We start from the raw sequence: 18,893 nt of genomic DNA on the forward strand, positions 1-18,893 counted from the left end.
TCAATATTTGCTGAATGTGAGGCCATTATGTCACCTACTTTTCACTAAAAGTAGAGACACAATATAGACTATGATGATTTTAGATGATATCATTTCTTAAAATGGCCTTATAATTCTTATGACCTAACATATATTCTGTTCTTGATTAGCTTTCAGAATATGACATGATTTGTTCTTTCCTCTAAAAGGGAACCTTAAATCCAATCATAATATGTTTTTCTATATTTTCATCTGCTGCTTTCCTAAAGCACCATGATCAAGGAAAGTAATTGAAGAAAAAGACCACGTTGGGTAATGCTTCCAGAGGATAACTATCCACCATGGTAAGGAGGCCTGACAGCAAATAACCATGTTTTTGAAATAGACAGCTGAGAGATCACATCCTCACCTCCAGTCATTAAGGAGGAAGAGAGAACTAAGATGGCTTTGGTCTATTCTTTTTCTCAGAGCCTACCACCAGTGTCATTCTTTATTCAGTAAGGTTCCACAACTAAATTTTTGAAAACATTGTGACCAATTGGGGTTCCAACTTCAAAAGTGAGACATATTCATTCAGAACTATATCAGCAGTCTTCTAACATCCTCTCACATTTTAGCCAGTTTTGATATCAACATAGTAAATATAACTTTAATTTCTCGTTTGAGTTTCCTGTTTGGTTAGTTAGTTTGTTTGTGAGACAGAGTCTCACTCTTCAGACTTGACTCTCATGTATCCTGATATAGAGACAAGAATGGCTTCTAGCTCACATAAATTTGCCTGCCTGAGCACCCTGAGTGCTAGGATGAAAGACCTTCCCCACTGTATTAGGCTTTAATCAAACATTTATCTTTTAATATTTCTGCTAACATGCAACAAGAATTTTGTTCATTTGTGTCACCTGACTTACTTGATTGACTGAGGCAGCTCCTTCAGCTTCCATTGGAACATTGATGTTTGTCTTCTACATGCTCTATCTTTGTGAATTGGCCCTCCATTGAGTTACCATCCTGCTTAGAGTTCATTTCTCATTTCATTCATATTGAGGATTCCTTAGATGTTTATATGACTGGGTGCAATGTTAACATCCTGCATTATCAAAATTATTTCCTTAGCCACTTGCAGGACTTCTCTTGTCTTTCATTCAGTTAGTTCCTGTCCTCTTTGAGTTCCTGTGCTTGTTTCCTCTTTATGTCCATTGACCTCATTGAATGGTGTTCAAATTGTATTTTTTCTTCTGTCTCTTGAGTTTGTTTCATCATTCTTCTTGTCATGAGCAACGGTATTGCATTTTTGATTTGGGGTAGGTAAGTTCTATTACCATTGTCAAATTGCTTTAGTTCCAGCCTCTAAGTTTCCTTTTGCTGTGTGGCATTAGGTCAGTTGGCAGGGATATCCATCTGAGATGTTATGGTTAATCATTGAAAATCTAATATGGTGGACAGGAACTTTTTTACAGCTTCTTACTAAGTCCAGTTCTGTTCTATGCAGGTAGCAAACATGCATTGGTGTAGAACAGGCCTTGAACATCCTGGCAGCTATTTGGAAGTCTGCTTGAGCTGAGTGGGAAGAATAGGTCTGGGTGTGCTGTGTAAAATTGGTTTGTTGAATTTCCTAGTCTGGGCAGAGTTAGAGATGAAACATAACCTTAAACACAGACATTTTGGGTTGTGCTTGTGGAGTCCCCATGCCCTCAAAGTCTTGAGGGACTTAAAAAAGAGTCTCTCCTAAGGAGCCTCCAGTATCCACAAGCTGTGCCTCTGTCTCCAGAGTGCAGGGAATAAAACCCAGAGTCTCTATGCCCAGTTTTGTATTCACTGCCAGGATTCCTTATCAAACTTTGCTCATATGTGCAGGCTGTCTGTGAATGAATTTTGTGTTAGAGAGCTTACAGTGAAATGCTGAAAATATAAAGAAGATTTCAAGGAAGCTATGGTTTTATTTCTTCATGCGTGTCCTTTTGGAAGTTGTTAGGTTCCTTTCATTTTTGTTCCATGATTAATTCAGGAACTGATCAGGGTAAAATACTGTCACCATGAACTTAACGTTTCTCTGCGCCTCTTAGTTTTGACTGAGCTCTGATGGGAAGTGGGTCTCATGTTATCCAACCTAAAATGCTACCTAAATATCAGTCTTAATTGTATCATCCTTAGGAAATTGTTTGTAGCATTCTCTCTCTTTTTTTTTCTCTTTATCTACTGAGACCTGTACTTTGTTAAAAATGCAGGTACTTTCTGAAGATTATCATTCATATGTGTGTGTATACATATATATGTATATATTTAGTGATTCATATGTATGTGTGTGTGTGTATATATATATATATATATATATATATATATATATATAGAGAGAGAGAGAGAGAGAGAGAGAGAGTGATTCAGAATTTTATTTTCTAGACAAAGTTTCTCTGTATAGCCCTGGTTGTGCTATAACTCACTTTGTGGACCATGCTTGCCTCGAACTTAGAAATTTGCCTGCCTTTGCCTCCCGAGAGCTGGGATTAAAGTCACTATGCCCGGCTTTTGTTTGTTTGTTTCAAGACAGGGTTTCTCTGTGTAGCCCTGGCTGTCCTGAAACTCACTTTCTAGACCAGGCTGGCCTCAAACTCAGAAATCTGCCTTCCTCTGCCTCCCATGTGCAATTCAGAATTTTAAATCATGAGTTCTTCAATATCAAAAGAATTTGCCAAGAACAAAGATTCTGCTTGTGCATTTTGTTTATTTATGCAATCACACCATTATTGAAAAGTTTAAATTAAATTTCTTCCTTTTCTATTGTTTCTGTTTTCTTTGTGTTTCTCAAATGTCTATAGCTAGTTGTCTTGTTTTCATTTGTTTTGTTTTCTTGTTCTTTCATGTATATGAGTGATTAGTCTGCATGCATGTTGGTGAATCACACAGGGGCTGGGTCTGCAGAGTATGGAAGAAGGCATTGAATACTCTGGCATGAGAGCTGCCATTTGTGTGTTGTGATGAGACTCCAGTCATCTGGAAGAAGACACAGTACTCCTAAACAGTAATCCTCACTCCATCCCCTGTAGGTAGATTAGAAATATATTAAGTTCAATTGAGAAGACTGTGAACCTTTGTCTTGTTATGCTGTCTGTTTGGTTCTGCACAGTTTCTTTTTCTTGAACAGAAAACCAGGATTCACAATTAATACTCTCCATTATATAGATATGTTTCATCTAATATGACTTGTAATATGGATTTTATAGTGAAGTTTTCAGAAGATTGCTGGATGAAGTAATGATATTTCTCAGATTTTATTCCTTAGATTTTACTCTAAAACATTTTTCTTGTATTGTGGGTAGTATATATGTTTCACATTGTTCTCTGTTACTTCTGTGGTACATAGTTTTCCTGTGTTGTACATGAGTTCTCTTATATTGATTTATTCCTCACAAGAACTCTCTTATTTCTTCTGCCTTCATACAAACTTCATTATCTACTTCCTTTGTTCATATTTTCATATATTTATTATCTAAGATAGCTGACTTAAAAACTAGTCTTAATAATTTACTACATTCATATGTTCCTTAAACACTGTCAATATGAGTAGCCACTTTTCCAGAAAGTAACAGATTTTGCAGGTGTTTTCATTCAGGGCTTGAAAAAATGTCATTCCCTGCTCCATTGATTTTAATCAGTAAGTATTTATTACTACTGTATGGTATCACAATGTAGCCTATTTTGGTGATAAGGGATTTAATCAATGAGTAAGTATTTATTACTACTGTATGGTATCACAATGTAGCCTATTTTGGTGATAAGGGATAGGACAAGACAACTGGAATAAGATGCACATGGTTATATCACGTAGATGTGACAATAGCTGGGGGTACATCTGGGAGCTGAAGAAACCAAATGTATAGAGACATTCCTCATGAACACTAGATGAGAATGTTATGGCCTTGTGTGACCACCTCATATAGCTATTTGACCTTTGTCTGCTTTAAAAATATTTGATGTAACAAGTCATAGTAAAGTTATCTGGAAGGCTAAAAAGTGAAGAATTATGCCTATTCAGAAAAAGGTGTGTATTTGAGGAAATGTCAGTTTCAAGTTTTAACGTAGAAGCTGTATTTTCCTCATGACTTCATGGAGGAAGCATTTAAAACCATGGGTACACTGGTAGATATACATTGCCAGACAGATTGGTATTTCAGCACAAAGATCAGCGTGTAGGGAGAGCGAATGATGACTCCTTACACCTAGCAGACAAGAGAGGTCTTTTATTAGGTTGCATGCCACAGCAGCATGTCCCAAGTCCTTTTTAGACAATGAGGAGTCTCCTGATATATCAGATTATCCTCCATGAAAATATAAAGCCAAGTGATATTTTCTTGTATTTTCAGTAGCTTATTAAGTGTATTATCAGATTGGAGTGTTCTCTTTAAATATGTGTAGTTCTTGTGTTGAAGAATTATGTTTCTTGTAATTTGAGAAAACGTACCTTCTCTGTATCCTTATTTGACACATTGAAAATCTTCCAGGTATTATTTTTAAGCACTACTGCACTGTGAAAAGGTAGTGTGGTGGCTTTGCACATCCTGGTCTCTTTTCTGAAAAAAGGAGTAGAATGATGACAGCTGTCTTTATCTTTTGTAGTGAGAGATGTAGGATGTTGGCTATTATCTTCCTTAGACTGAGGAATATTCCTTTTGTTTTCACAATACCCAGAGCTTTCAAGGTGATCCACTGTGATATTTTTCCCCAGGCTTTTTGTAACTGTATCGTCATGGTTACGAGCCTTCTCTCACTGTACATACATTGTGCTATGACTTGTTTTGTTTATGCCTGTTGGAATAGTCTTGCATCTCTGGCATGAAATCAAGTAGAGTTCACTTTCTGCATCCACCAGAAAGATTCTTTTTTCCATGGACATTGATGCACCTTGACTGTTACTTTTTCCTTTGTACATATTTTATGGTCATTTGTTTTGGAACCAAATAAAGCCAGCTTTTTGTGATGACTGTACAATATACCCCCTTTTCTGTCTTCTGCAATAGTTTAGTCTCTTTGCAAGATTATTGTGGGATTTTCTAAATCAACTTGTGAATTCTGAGATACATCTATTTAGTTTACATGCAGTGTTTGAAGAAACACTTAGGACCTGGGTGTCAGCATTTCCTATTACGTGGCCTAGTGTCACTACCTAGAAAGTTTTTTTCTAAGAAATCCTCATTTTCCTCATCAATTCTCATTAATTGGCATCTACTAGCCCTTAGTCTTTGACTCTAGTCCCGAAATATAAGTTTTCACTAATAACCCTGAGTATCAGTACTTTATAGCAGGTATCCATGTGCTCTGTGTTTGTGCCTGACGACTCCAGAAATTAGAAATCATCCTCAGATTATACTCATATTCTTTATCAGTCAAAATGTATCATGTCGGTAGAAACATTGGCAAGAGCCCTGGTATTACTTTGCTTTATTTTTTTAATGTGGTTTAGCATGGTCTTTAATGGCATTTCATTTATTTCATTATTTAGTCCTTGATGTGAAATTTAAGAAGAATTTGAATGTTTGCTCCTCACCAAGGATCTGGGAGAAGAACAACTAAAAGAATGAGTGCCTCTCTGGTAAACCCTCCACAGGTCAGTATCCTGTCTTCATATCTTTTTAAAATCCCTTTTATATTAAGAACATTCAAGAGTTTTATTATCTGTATGTTGAATATTATCTAAGGGGATTATTTTCTATGCTCTTCATTTTCCTGAGTGATAATGAAAATTTAAGTATTTGGTTTCTCACGTATATAATAGCTTTATATTTTCACTGGTTTTTATACTGTGAAGACATATAATTATGATCAAACTGCATGTCTCAAAGAGCATCTATTGGAAATGATGCTCAAAAAATATATTGATGACTATTTCCTACGTTGGATAAAGTTATATTAGTCTGGAAGTAAAGTCTCTTGTCCCACATAAATTGCAATACAGGAATGGTCAGGTTTTCAGACACAAGCTTATGAATGTGGATATGTAAATATGTAGAAACTCACATCACTAAGCAATATATGGAAGAGTAGAATTTGTAGTCGCATAAAATTATATGAGGCCCACCGTCTTGAATTTTTCTTTTCTTTTTTTTTTCAAGACAGTGTTTTTCTGTATTCCCCTGGGTGTCCTGGAACTCACTCCGTAGACCAGGCTGGCCTCGTACTCAGAGATCTGCCTGCCTCTGCCTCCTGAGTGCTGGGGTTAAAGGCCTGCGCCACCAAGTCCGGCTGTCTTGAATCTTAATAGTAAATGAATTAGCTCCCTAGAAACACAGATGATGGAAGAAAACTGTCTTTCTTTTTCCATTGATGTGATTTGAGCTGATGCAGATTTCAGTATTCTGACAATTCTTTTTAACATTTTAAGTCACACAGTAATCATTTTAGTGTTGACATCCAAAATTGGACTCAAGAGAGATACTGTCCCTGTGACATGTTTATTTTCCTTTTGTTTTTGTACCAGTCCTTAGAAGTAGTGTAGGTCCTGGGGTCTTCACCTTTGTATTTCATCACATAAAATACATTTGAAACATTTTTCTAGAGAGGATAGCCTTGGTGCTGTGCATAAACCATCAATTTTCAAGTGTAAGTGAATGTCCTTTCTATTTTTTGTTTCCTTTTCTTTAGAAGGAAGACAGGTTGATACACCCTATGTTATTCCTCTTCAGCCAAGCAATGCATTACATAGGGAAAGCTGAAGGGCTGTGGCAATGTTTCTATTTTTATTGCAATACTATTTTCTGTAGGTATATACATGTTCATCTGAATGTTTTTATGTGTATAGAATTGCACATTCTGCCCGTAAAACATTGAGTTCAGCACCAAACCTTGGAGACTGAAGTCAGGTATAATAGTGAGCTGCAATATATTTTGAGAGAGCCGGGCGTGGTGGCGCACGCCTTTAATCCCAGCATTTAGGAGGCAGAGGCAGGTGAATTTCTGAGTTTGATGCCAGCCTGGTCTACAGAGTGAGTTCCAGGACATCCAGGGCTACACAGAGAAACCCTGTCTCGAAAAATCAAAAAAAAAAAAAAAAAAAAAAAAAAATATATATATATATATATATATATATATATATATATATATTTTGAGAGAATTAAATTAGGTTTCTATATAGAAACAGCAAGTACCTTTACATCTTGGTATTTTTTTTTCATGCCCTAGGTTTATAATTTGAGGCTCATTTGTACAATAGACAGTATATAACCTGTGTATTTTAGTTTTTGATAAATAAAGCAAGAAATGTAAATCATACTTCTCTATGCAATCTCAAATTCTGATACACAAATGGTCAAATTCTGACAAAAAGAAAGTTAAAATTGGGGGATTGAAAATTTCAGTTAAGGTGATACCATGAGGAATCAATTATTAAATATTCATGAAGAGTTAGAATAATTCTTCATCAATTTGAAAACACAATTTGAGCAAAGAAAATGATTGTAGTTCATTGGAATGCATTGCTGCCTATGACATTTGCTTACACACCCATAACTAATCATTCTTCAGTGAAAGGCCATATGGCAGTTATGAAATTGTTATGCTGTGTATTGCTCATGCCAACTTAGATAAAGTATGAAGTGATTTTAATGCTCACAAATACTGGTTTTTCTACTTTATGGTTTTGAATATATTTTCTAAAAATAACTTCCCAAAGCATTTGGTTCTCTGTGTCATACAGAATGTTCAGTGCTCTGTTGTTGCAGTTTTATGTTGTTTAACACAAAACCTCTGACATTCAGTCCATCCATTAATTCTGCATTTCATATTCTGATTCTACCTGTTTGCTCTAGAAAGGATGTAGCTTTGTAGTTAGGCATCAGATTGTCAAATAGATATGATATACTACAGTCATGGAAGACACAGCTGCACAAGGACTCAGCTAGTCTCCATATTTGATAAAGGTAGATATTGTAAAATTTGAAAACATATTTTTTGTCATCATAATTGATGATCTATGATTCTTTTTTATATCAGCCTATCTTTTATAAATGTACATTATGGCATCTAGACATCAAATGTACATCTTATATTCTGTAAATGTTTACTGATTTTGACATTGTTATATCAATCATTCTCAGAGAAAGATAAATCTAAAAAAGTCTATGAGTATTATAGAATTTATCTGTTATTAAAGTTAAAGTTTGTTTTTCTTCAATATATGTTGGTTACATTTGCCGGAATGTATGCATATGTGCTATGTAGTACTCAGTAGAGATCACTGGATTTTTAAAGGATTGGTTTTAACCATCTACTATTTAGTGCCATGTGAGTGCTGGGAAACAAATTTCTTTTTTTTTTTTTTAAAGATTTATTTATTTATTTATTTATTTATTTATTTATTATATGAAAGTACACTGTAGCTGTCTTCAGACACTCCAGAAGAGGGAGTCAGATCTCGTTACGGATGGTTGTGATCCAACCATGTGGTTGCTGGGATTTGAACTCTGAACCTTTGGAAGAGCAGTCGGGTGCTCTTACCCACTGAACCATCTCACCAGCCCGGGAAACAAATTTCATAATAGAGGACTTGAAAAGATATGATACATTCCAAACTGCCCACAATACTTTTGAACAAGGTTATGGTAGCAAACCTTTCATTTGCTGCCACTAAGGTCTCAGTAACCAAAGAAAATTGAAGAATATGAGAGCCTTTTTTAATGCAAGCAGTACGCTAAATCATTCTATAGGTTGTCTGTGGTAATGCAATAATTCATATCTTCAGACACAACTCCATAAACTTTTAGAATACATTTGTCGATCAATATCTTCTTGCCTCATTTATATCACAAGGTGTATCTTAATTAGTTCCTTTTTAACATAAGAAAGCAATTTTGTCCATAGCACCTAAGAAGTTTTCTGTTACAGGATCTGTTAACCTTCAACGACGTGGCTTTGAACTTTTCATTGGAGGAATGGGAATGTCTCAATTTAGCTCAGAGGACATTATACATGGAAGTAATGTTGGAGAATTACAACAATCTGTTATTTGTGGGTAAGAATGCACTTCTTGTTGAATTCCTGATTCTTTCTTTGAATTTTCCTACTTTGTGTTTATATAAACTCTCTGAAATATCTAGAGACCCCCAAATGAGGGAAATTATAGTAAAAATCATAATTTTCATTGTTTCATTTACATTTCTCTGATTACTTTGGGAAAGTAACCAGTGCTCTATTCTCTGAGGTCTCTCCTCCCCACTTATCTAGCTCCAGTCAAGACTTTCACTTTCAAGAAAAATTAAGCAATCAGAATAAGGAATTGTATTTTTATACATATAATAATTGGAGTATTTTATTCTTACCACTGCTTTAAACTATTCTCTTACTTATGATTTTAAAAAATGCACAAGATTTCAAGTGGATATATTGTTTGTGTGGAGATTTTATTATTATTATTATTATTATATTATTATTATTATTATCTGTTTGACATTTGGTCTCTGTGTTTTGTTCTGGGACAACCGGATCTTTATCCTAACATTTTGGATGTTGAAACAGAACTATATAGTGGTTTCTAATGACAATTTCATTTGCATCATAAATTCATACCTGACCAAAACTATAAAGTATCATTCTGAAACCTATTGTAACTTTAAAATTAGAGCTGTATTGTTCAGAGATCTACTTTCTGACATTTCATTACAGATGGATCACTTACATATCCTAGTTTCTGCAAAGTACAATATTTTTTTCTTAAATGTTATTTTAATTATTACATTACAAATGATATACCCCTTGCAGTTCCCTTTCTATAAACCACTTATTCTATCCACCCTACTCCATGCTTGTATGAGGGTGCTTCACCCATCCACAACAGCTTCACTGCCCGAGGATTCTTCTATGCTGGGGCATCTAGCCTTTAGAGGTCCAAAGGCCTCCATTCCAATTGATGACAGATAAGGCGATGCTGTATTATGTAAGCTGCTGGAGCCATTGGCCACTCCATGTGTAGTCTTTGGCAGGTTCTTTAGTTCTTGAGTGCTTTGGGGTATCTGGTTCTTGATATTGTTGTTCTTTCTATGAGGTTGTAAACACCTTCAGCTCCTTCAGTCCTTCACATAACTTTACTTTGGGGTCACTTTGCTCCATCTGATAGTTGGCTGCAAGCATCTGCATTTATTTTGGTCAGGTTCTGGCAGAGCCTCTCCAGGAGTCAGCTATATCACGTTTCAGTTAAGAAGCATGTTACGGCATCAGCCATAATATCAGTGTTTGATGTCTATAGATGGGATTGATCCCCAGGTGGGGCAGTCTCTGGATGGCCTTTCCTTCAGTCTCTGCTCCACTCTTTACCCCTGCATTTCCTTTAGATAGAAGCAATTCTGCGTTAACCTTTTTTATATGGGTTGTTGTTACCATTTTAAAGTAACACGTAGAAGACTATTATCAATTCTTGACATTTGATATAGATGAGATTTTAGGTACATCTGAGGATCCATGCAATGATAAAAAAAAAAAAAAAAAAAAACAGAGAAACCTCTCTTGAGAGTATGAATACATTAGAACACTGATTATGGAATCATACTTACTCCTCATATAAGTAATCCCTATTATCCCTAATTCCCACTTTTTTCAGAAAATCAACACATCTGTGGAAAAAATGAGTCGGTCTTGGATCAAGACATACAGCACATTGTCAATGAGCATGGGCATATCCGAAAGAAGTCTATCCGAAAGAAGTCTTCTAAATGTAATGAGCTTAGAAATGTGATTCATGAATCCTCCGAAAGTACACCTTATAACACTAACCAAAGAGATGCCACTCTCCAATCCTCAAACCTAAAAAGATATATAACTGGGACCACTAAAGAAGTTTGCACATATAAAGACTGTGTAGACTGTTTAAAGGGGTCTTCTATCATTAGTCTCAATCAAGGAACCCACATAGAGAAGAAAGAACACAACAGAAATAAAAATCTTGATGAGGTTTTGGTTTCTAAACATAAACCCGTTGTGAGACAAAACAAAAGTGAAATGAACACTTACACTTGTGGTGAATTTGACAAATGCTTTACTCAGAGTGTCAGTCTTCAAAGTAAGCAGAGAATTTATCCAGGAAAGAAATCTTACAAATATAGTGAAAGTGACAAATGCTTTACCCAACCTTGCCATCTTAGTATTCATCATAGATTTCATTCAGGAGAGAAACCTTACAAATGTAGTGAATGCGACAAATGCTTTACTGACAAAGGCAGTCTGAGAGTTCATCAGAGAATTCATACAGGAGACAAACCATACAAATGCAGTGAGTGTGACAAATGCTTTACTGACAAAGGCTATCTTAGTATTCATCAGAGAATTCATACAGGAGAGAAACCGTACAAATGCAGTGAGTGTGACAAATGCTTTACCCAACCTTGCCATCTTAGTATTCATCGTAGAATTCATTCAGGAGAGAAACCGTACAAATGCAGTGAGTGTGACAAATGCTTTACCCAACCATCCCCTCTTAGTATTCATTTTAGAATTCATTCAGGAGAGAAACCTTACAAATGTAGTGAATGCGACAAATGCTTTACTGACAAAGGCAGTCTGAGAGTTCATCAGAGAATTCATACAGGAGAGAAACCGTACAAATGCAGTGAGTGTGACAAATGGTTTACCCAACCATCCCATCTTAGTATTCATCATAGAATTCATTCAGGAGAGAAACCTTACAAATGTAGTGAATGCGACAAATGCTTTACTGACAAAAGCAGTCTGAGAGTTCATCATAGAATTCATTCAGGAGAGAAACCTTACAAATGTAGTGAATGTGACAAATGCTTTACTGACAAAAGCAGTCTGAGAGTTCATCAGAGAATTCATACAGGAGAGAAACCGTACAAATGCAGTGAGTGTGACAAATGCTTTACTGACAAAGGCTATCTGAGAGTTCATCATAGAATTCATGCAGGAGAGAAACCTTACAAATGTAGTGAATGTGACAAATGCTTTACTCACAAAGGCTCTCTGAGAGTTCATCATAGAATTCATACAGGAGAGAAACCTTACAAATGTAGTGAATGTGAAAAATATTTTACTGAGAAAATCGGTCTGCGAAGGCATCAGAGAATTCATACAGGAGAGAAACCTTATAAATGCAGTGAATGTGACAAATGCTTTACCCGAAAATCACATCTTAGTATTCATCAGAGAATTCATACAGGAGAGAAACCGTACAAATGCAGTGAATGTGACAAATGCTTTACCCAACAATGCCGTCTTAGTATTCATCAGAAAATTCATTCAGGAGAGAAACCTTACAAATGCAATGAATGCGACAAATGCTTTACTGACAAACACAGTCTGAGAAGGCATCAGAGAATTCATACAGGAGAGAAATCTTACAAATGTAATGAATGTGACAAATGATTTACCTCAAAATCACATCTTAGTACTCATCAGAGAATTCATACAGGAGAGAAACCTTACAAATGTAGTGAATGTGACAAATGCTTTACTGAGAAAGTCAATCTGAGAAGGCATCAGAGAACTCATACAGGAGAGAATTCTTACAAATGTATTGAATGTGACAAATGTTTTACCCAGAAATCCTATCTTGTTTTTAATCACAGAATTCATACATTAAAGAAACCTTACAAATGCAGTCAATGTGACAAATGATTTTCCCACAAGCTGAGTCTGAGAATGCATCAGAGAACTCATACAGTAGAGGAAACTTACAAAAATGCAGTGAATGTGATAAATGCTTTACTAATAAAGGCAGACTGAGAATTAATCAGATAATTTATAAATTTAAAAAAAAAACCTTACAAGTATTTCGTATGTGATAAATGTAGTACCCACAACATCAGTCTGACAAATTAACAGATATTTCAAACAGTAGAGCAACATTATAAATGAAATGAATGAGATAATCCTTTAACAAGAAATATCATCTTAAAATTCATTGGAGAATTCTTCCAAAAGGGAAATTTTTCAAATACATTGACTGTTTGAATCCTTTATTTTGGCCTATCTCTTAGAATGTAACAGATAATGTATACAGGCAAGAATCTTAACAAATAAAATAAATGCTGAAATGTCTTTGACTTAATTTCAGTGCAGAAAAAATATGTAAAAAAAATTTTATGGGAAAAATAGTTCTCCTGGGGAAATGTGGCATATGTTTCACACGGGTAATATTCTTTTCAACAGTTAGTGCTCCACACTAGAGAAATATTATGAATCTGAAAACTTTTGAGAACCTTCATGCAATGTTCAAATCTTAGATAATGTCAATTATTAAGCTGGCAGTAACTGAATATATGATAATGAAGAAACATTTTCATTAAACTTTTACTTGTTCACCCTCAAATATTATATGATGAAGTCAGGTGTGAAAGCCAGAAGAATATGATGTTGTGCAACAATTCATGGAGATAGAAACGATCTATTCCAAACGGAAACTAAATAAAGAGTGTACTATTGCCTTCAAAATGTCTAATAAAACTGGCAGCATGTTGTATATTTAATTCAAATGAAGAAATTGACACAAATTATACTTGATAGTATATTTGACAATCTGAGCCACCAAGACTGAATGTTCTTAATCCTATAATATGCCTACAGATGTGAAGTGTGCTTTGAGTATCCAGTATTCATTTTTCTTATCACGTCAATGTGACAAATGATTTATTGGTTTCACGTTTCAGGATAGTAACTGACTATGAATGAGTCCCTTATGCTCTGTCAACATCTCCTTCCTCATTGCCCTGTAAATAAAGCTGAATATTTTAATAAGGTTGACTTGGCTGTTTTCAGTTTGCACTTACGATAATTAGATGAATAAATGTTGCATCATCGCTGGAACTATTTCTCATAAAGTATTTGCTGAAGTCATGAATATTTTCTGTAAACCTGTAACTTAAACTTAATATTTGTGATTTTCAGCTGGTCAATAACAACCTTGACCCACATATGAATAATATGAATTGTATATAAGTGTTTAGCATTAGAAAATTTAACAACAGTGTATTAGAGATGATGATTTGTGTTAACTTAAAACAGGGAAGATTCTATGCAATATTCCAGGCTTACTGCGCGATCAGTACTAGGTTTATTAAAACAAACAAACAATCAAAGACAACAACAAAAAAACAAAACCAAACAACAAAACAGGAAACAAAAAACATGTAAAGGCATTTAGAACCTCAACAGTAAGTATGCACTCTCTCTCTACTCTCTCTCTCTCTCTCTCTCTCTCTCTCTCTTTCTCTCTCTCTTGACTCAAAGGAATATGAGATAAAATACTACCAAAAATAAATGAAAATATAGCTTCATAGTTTTCAGGGATATCCATCCTAACTGTGCTATGTCCCTACACAACTCCAAAGCTCTCTCCAGGGACACGTATAACAAGTCATTATGGTGTCCTGTCCTATTGTTCCTCATACTCCACTCTGAACCTTCATACTCCACTCTACCTCAAGCACTGACTAAGATTTCCATTCTTGTCCTAAATCATTTAGGGGATGCTCACATTTTACACACCTTAGAATGTACATTTTGGAGAAAAATACAACAACTCACTATTAAGGTATTAATCTCCTTTTTATTTCATATGTGAGTTTATCCATACAAATAGCATGAATCTGTAAATCTTAAAAGAAGTACCCTTTGTATGGTAGATGAGATAAAATCTCATGCACAGTTTAGAAATCCAAACATCCAGGAAATACATTTGGAAATACTGAAAAAAGATGAAAAATATTTATGCCAAGCAAAAGCATTTTATTAGAACATTTATAGTAAATTCAGGAAGACTCAGAAAATTAGGATCTAAGAAAATGTCATATGTTAAAATGAACAAATCTATTATCACTACACATTTTCCTTGATCTAAACATAATAAGGACAAATTTCAACTTGTGAGAAACTTAGTGATAACATGTTATTCTCAGTAGTGGAAATTGTTGAACAAATCTATATCACTACACATTTTTCCTTGATTTAAAAAAAATAAGGGAAATTCTCAACTTTTGAGCAACTTAGTGATAACAATATGTTATTCTTAGTATTGGAAATTGTTGACCTCTTCCTTAGTAGGATCAAACTACTAATAGACACTTTAGAGGCCCTTGTTTTCAAATGATCATTGGTATTTTCTATCAAGTGCTGCATCAGGGATGCTGATGCTCACACACCAGGCAATTTAAATTTAGGCTTCTGAAATAGCCCTTAACAGTCAGGAAATTACAACCACCTGGACAATCTCTGGATATTCCAGTTTCTTATGTTGCATGATTCTAGGCCCCACTGCCTGATGCCTTAGAGATCATTATCCCAAATCTTCAGATATTTCCAGTGTCAGTGAAAGGTTCCAAATTGTGCACAGCAAATACACAACTTACCTTTTGCCCCTCATACAATATGATTGTCTTCATTCTATAAACATTTATACACCGGCTTCTTGTCTATGGTACAACAAGAATATGGTGAGGGTTTACAACATAGGTTCAGGTAGACTCACTGTTGGAATTATGTGGAAGACATGTGCAGATTGAAAAAGATGAAAGTCATTGGCTTAGGGAAATTAATAATATCATGTTTGAAGACCAAGAAAACAGGCTCACCAAATTTGGAAACATTCACTATTTGTGGATGAGCATTGTAAGATACACAATTAGAGCCACACTACAGAAGACTAATGGACATTCCCAGAAGATCTTCCAGTGGCTACAATTTTAGTAACCCAGCAGGACTAGGGCAGTACCTTGCATGGAAAGAAAATATCTCTTTAGCAGCAGGACAACTGGTGGGAGAACATGGGGAAGGGAAACATTAGGAGTAGGTGGGAAGAATCATTTCTTGATTGAATCATTTCTTGATTTTAACAGGAGGATTCCTAAGAGAAACTGAGGGCCTGAAGGAAATGGAGTGGGATCAGAATCCCCTCCTTGTCAGGAGTCTGCAAGCTGCAAGGTGTGGAACTAGGAGTAGAGCACACTGCCATGGGTCTCACAACAATGTAAAAATTCCCTTCATCTGCACTGTTGCCAGTTTAGGCCTTAGAATTTTTTCAGTTGCTAGAGCAGTTTTAGGAACTGCAACCAAGAAGTCATGGAAACTCCCAGGTCAAAGGAATTGCTAGGCTAGTAGGCAGAAAGGAATTGCACCACGATTGAGTCCACTTTCTCTGCTGCTCATAAAAACTCTGACCCTCAAATTCTACTGGGCATTTCTTAACTGTGTTGGTAAATTGCTGACTATGTATGTTTGACTTGTCCTGATATTTTTCATTTATCTTATTGTGTGGATATTTCCAGAGTAATTTCTTTTTTTTTTTTTTTTTTTTGTTATTGTTTTTCGAGACAGGGTTTCTCTGTATAGCCCTGGCTGTCCTGGAACTCACTTTGTAGACCAGGCTGGGCTCGAACTCAGAAATCCACCTGCCTGCCTCTGCCTCCCGAGTGCTGGGATTAAAGGCATGCGCCACCATGCCCAGCTTCCAGAGTAATTTCTAAGAGGATGAACTTGTCTTTTTTTTTTTTCATTTTTTTTATCATGGTTATATTTCCCTGGTGGTTGGAACAGAGCTGGTATTATTCACATCCATCCATGGTTTCTAACTCTTCTATTGTATCACTTTCCTAGTCGATATTATTGGAGATTATGGAGATTATGCATTCCCATGATGTCTTTAAATATTATTCTCTTAAAGACTATTTGAATTTTGATTGAATCTCAAGCGATATTTTAGCAATTTCTTTTTAAGTTTTACCTGTCTTAAAGTTGTGGTTGTATAAATATGGCTTAAACAACAAAACACTCCTGGATTTCAGCTCAATGGTTGCCTCTACATATCTGCAACAGTGTCAATAAGCTCCTGATAGAGTCTGTCAGTGGACAGTCATGTCAGGCTCTTTCTGAGCACAACCTTCCTTCAGTAATAGTGTCAAGGTTTTTTTTTTCTGCCCATAGGATGGATTGATCAAGGCAGTGGATGGCATTTTCTTCAGTCTCTGCTCCACTTTTGTCACGACATATAATTAGATATGAACAATTCTGGGTCCAAAATTTGAAGATGGTCAGGTGCCCCCATGCCTCAAATGGGGGCCATGCTCTCTGCTGGAGATACTCTATTTAGGTTCCGTCTACCCACTCTTGGACATTTCGGCTAAGGTCATTACCAATGAGGATTGGGAGACTTCCACATCCATCTTGTCTGGGACTTTCTAGATATTTGCCCTGCTCTTCATTCCCACACTGTTGTATGTTTCTATTAATACTCCTGGCCCTCTGGCCTTCTCTCCTGTCTCCCTACATACCTGATCCTGCCCCCGATTGTCCCTGATTCTCCCTCTTTTATCCACATCCCTCCCTTCTTCTGCCTCCTGGGATTATTTTGTTTCTCCTTCTATGTGGAATTGAAGTATCCACAATTTGGCATTCCTTCTAATTAAATTTTATGTGGTCTGTGAGTTGTGTATAATGGTATTCTGATCTTTTTGCCAAATAACTACTTATCAATGAGGACATAACATGTATGTCCTTTTGAGCCTGGGTTCCTCACTCAGGATGACATTTTCTAGTTCTCTCCACTTTCCTGCAAATTTCATGATGTTCTCAGTTTTAATAGATGAGCAGTATTCCATTGTGTTATTGAACCACATTTTTTCTACATCCATTCCTTGGTTGAAGATCATCTGGACTGTTTCCGGCTTCTGGCTAATACAAATATGGCAGCTATGGACATAGTGGAGCATGTGTCCTTGTGTTATTGTGTATCTTCTTTTGTGTATATGCCCAGTAGTGGAATATCTGGGTCTTCATGTAGTATTATTTCCAATTTTCTGAGGTACTGCCAGATTGATTTCCAGAGTGGTTGTACCAGTTTGCAATCCCACCAGCAATAGTGGAGTGTAACTCTTTCTCCACACCCTTGTCACCATGTGTTGTCACTTGAGTTCTTGATCTTTGCAATTCTAATTGGTGTATGGTAGAATCTCAGGGTCATCTGATCTTACTAGAAAAGCATATACTCAACAACACTGCAGCAATCTAGAAGAAACAGATGATATTCTAGATAGATATATTGTGTCTAGTTAAATCAAGATGAGGTAAACTATCTAAACAGTCCAGAAACCCCTAAGGCATTGGACTCTGCTGCCCTTAGAACTAGGGTACACACATAACCATGACAGTGACCCCTTCTGTGAGGTCACAGAGGCCAAGCCTCACTCTGTTTAGGAAAGCTCAAAGGGTGTTCAGGCACACAGGTGCCATTTGGACTGGTATGAAACTGAAATTTTGGCCTCTAACCTGTCTCTTCACCACCATTAAACACAACTTGTAGTAGGATTTCCCAGAAAGCAGCATTTCAGGAAGTTTCCCTCCCTGGCCTCATCATGATAGTCGATGACTTCTGAGAATGCCACTAAAGAAACAATTGATATGATCCTACACACACACACACACACACACACACACACAGATTCATTCACAAATACATTAACAGCCATAAATATAAATATGTTAAGTAGATGAAGAAGGGATGTTATATCAATGTCTGTGGCCATGCAGGAAATGGCCTGTGAGTTGAAAATAAAGATTTCTAGGAAGGTCCACATGTTTAAAAGAAAACACAGAGAAGGTCCTGGGAAAGCACTTCCTTATGAACCTGTGTAACATATGTTCCCTGAAATAATGGCATAGGGGGCAATGTAAGTAGTTGATCACTTATGAGCGTGAGTTTTGAGTCTTAAAAGCAGGTACTGACTTGACAGTTTCTTCCAGAGGCCTCCCTTCCTGGCACGTGTATGGTGTCTTCTCGTTGAGTCTATATATAGCATGCCATTCCGCAGGCACCCTTGTATTTATTGCTGTTCTGGCTTAACAGAACTCCTGTTGTGTCAAATAAGGAACACCTCAAGAACTTCATCGAGCCCTTGTGACTGCCATTCAGGTCCTTGCTCCTGCTCTCTCCT

General features: G+C 36.2%; 1 protein-coding gene across 1 annotated transcript; it reads left to right on the forward strand.

The window, feature by feature from the left end:
- The first annotated feature begins 246 nt into the window (after nt 1-246).
- LOC147004068 (uncharacterized) lies at nt 247-12,274 on the forward strand. Its single transcript, XM_085838618.1, is given in 5 exon segments — nt 247-323; nt 5,474-5,578; nt 8,851-8,977; nt 10,559-12,219; nt 12,221-12,274. Coding segments are annotated over 4 exon segments (1,917 nt in total). The 5' UTR covers nt 247-323; nt 5,474-5,503.
- The last annotated feature ends 6,619 nt before the right edge of the window (nt 12,275-18,893 follow it).

This window comes from Mus caroli, unplaced genomic scaffold (genome assembly GCF_978045245.1).
Source record: "Mus caroli unplaced genomic scaffold, Mus_caroli_1 scaffold_6, whole genome shotgun sequence".
Lineage (NCBI taxonomy): Eukaryota > Metazoa > Chordata > Mammalia > Rodentia > Muridae > Mus > Mus caroli.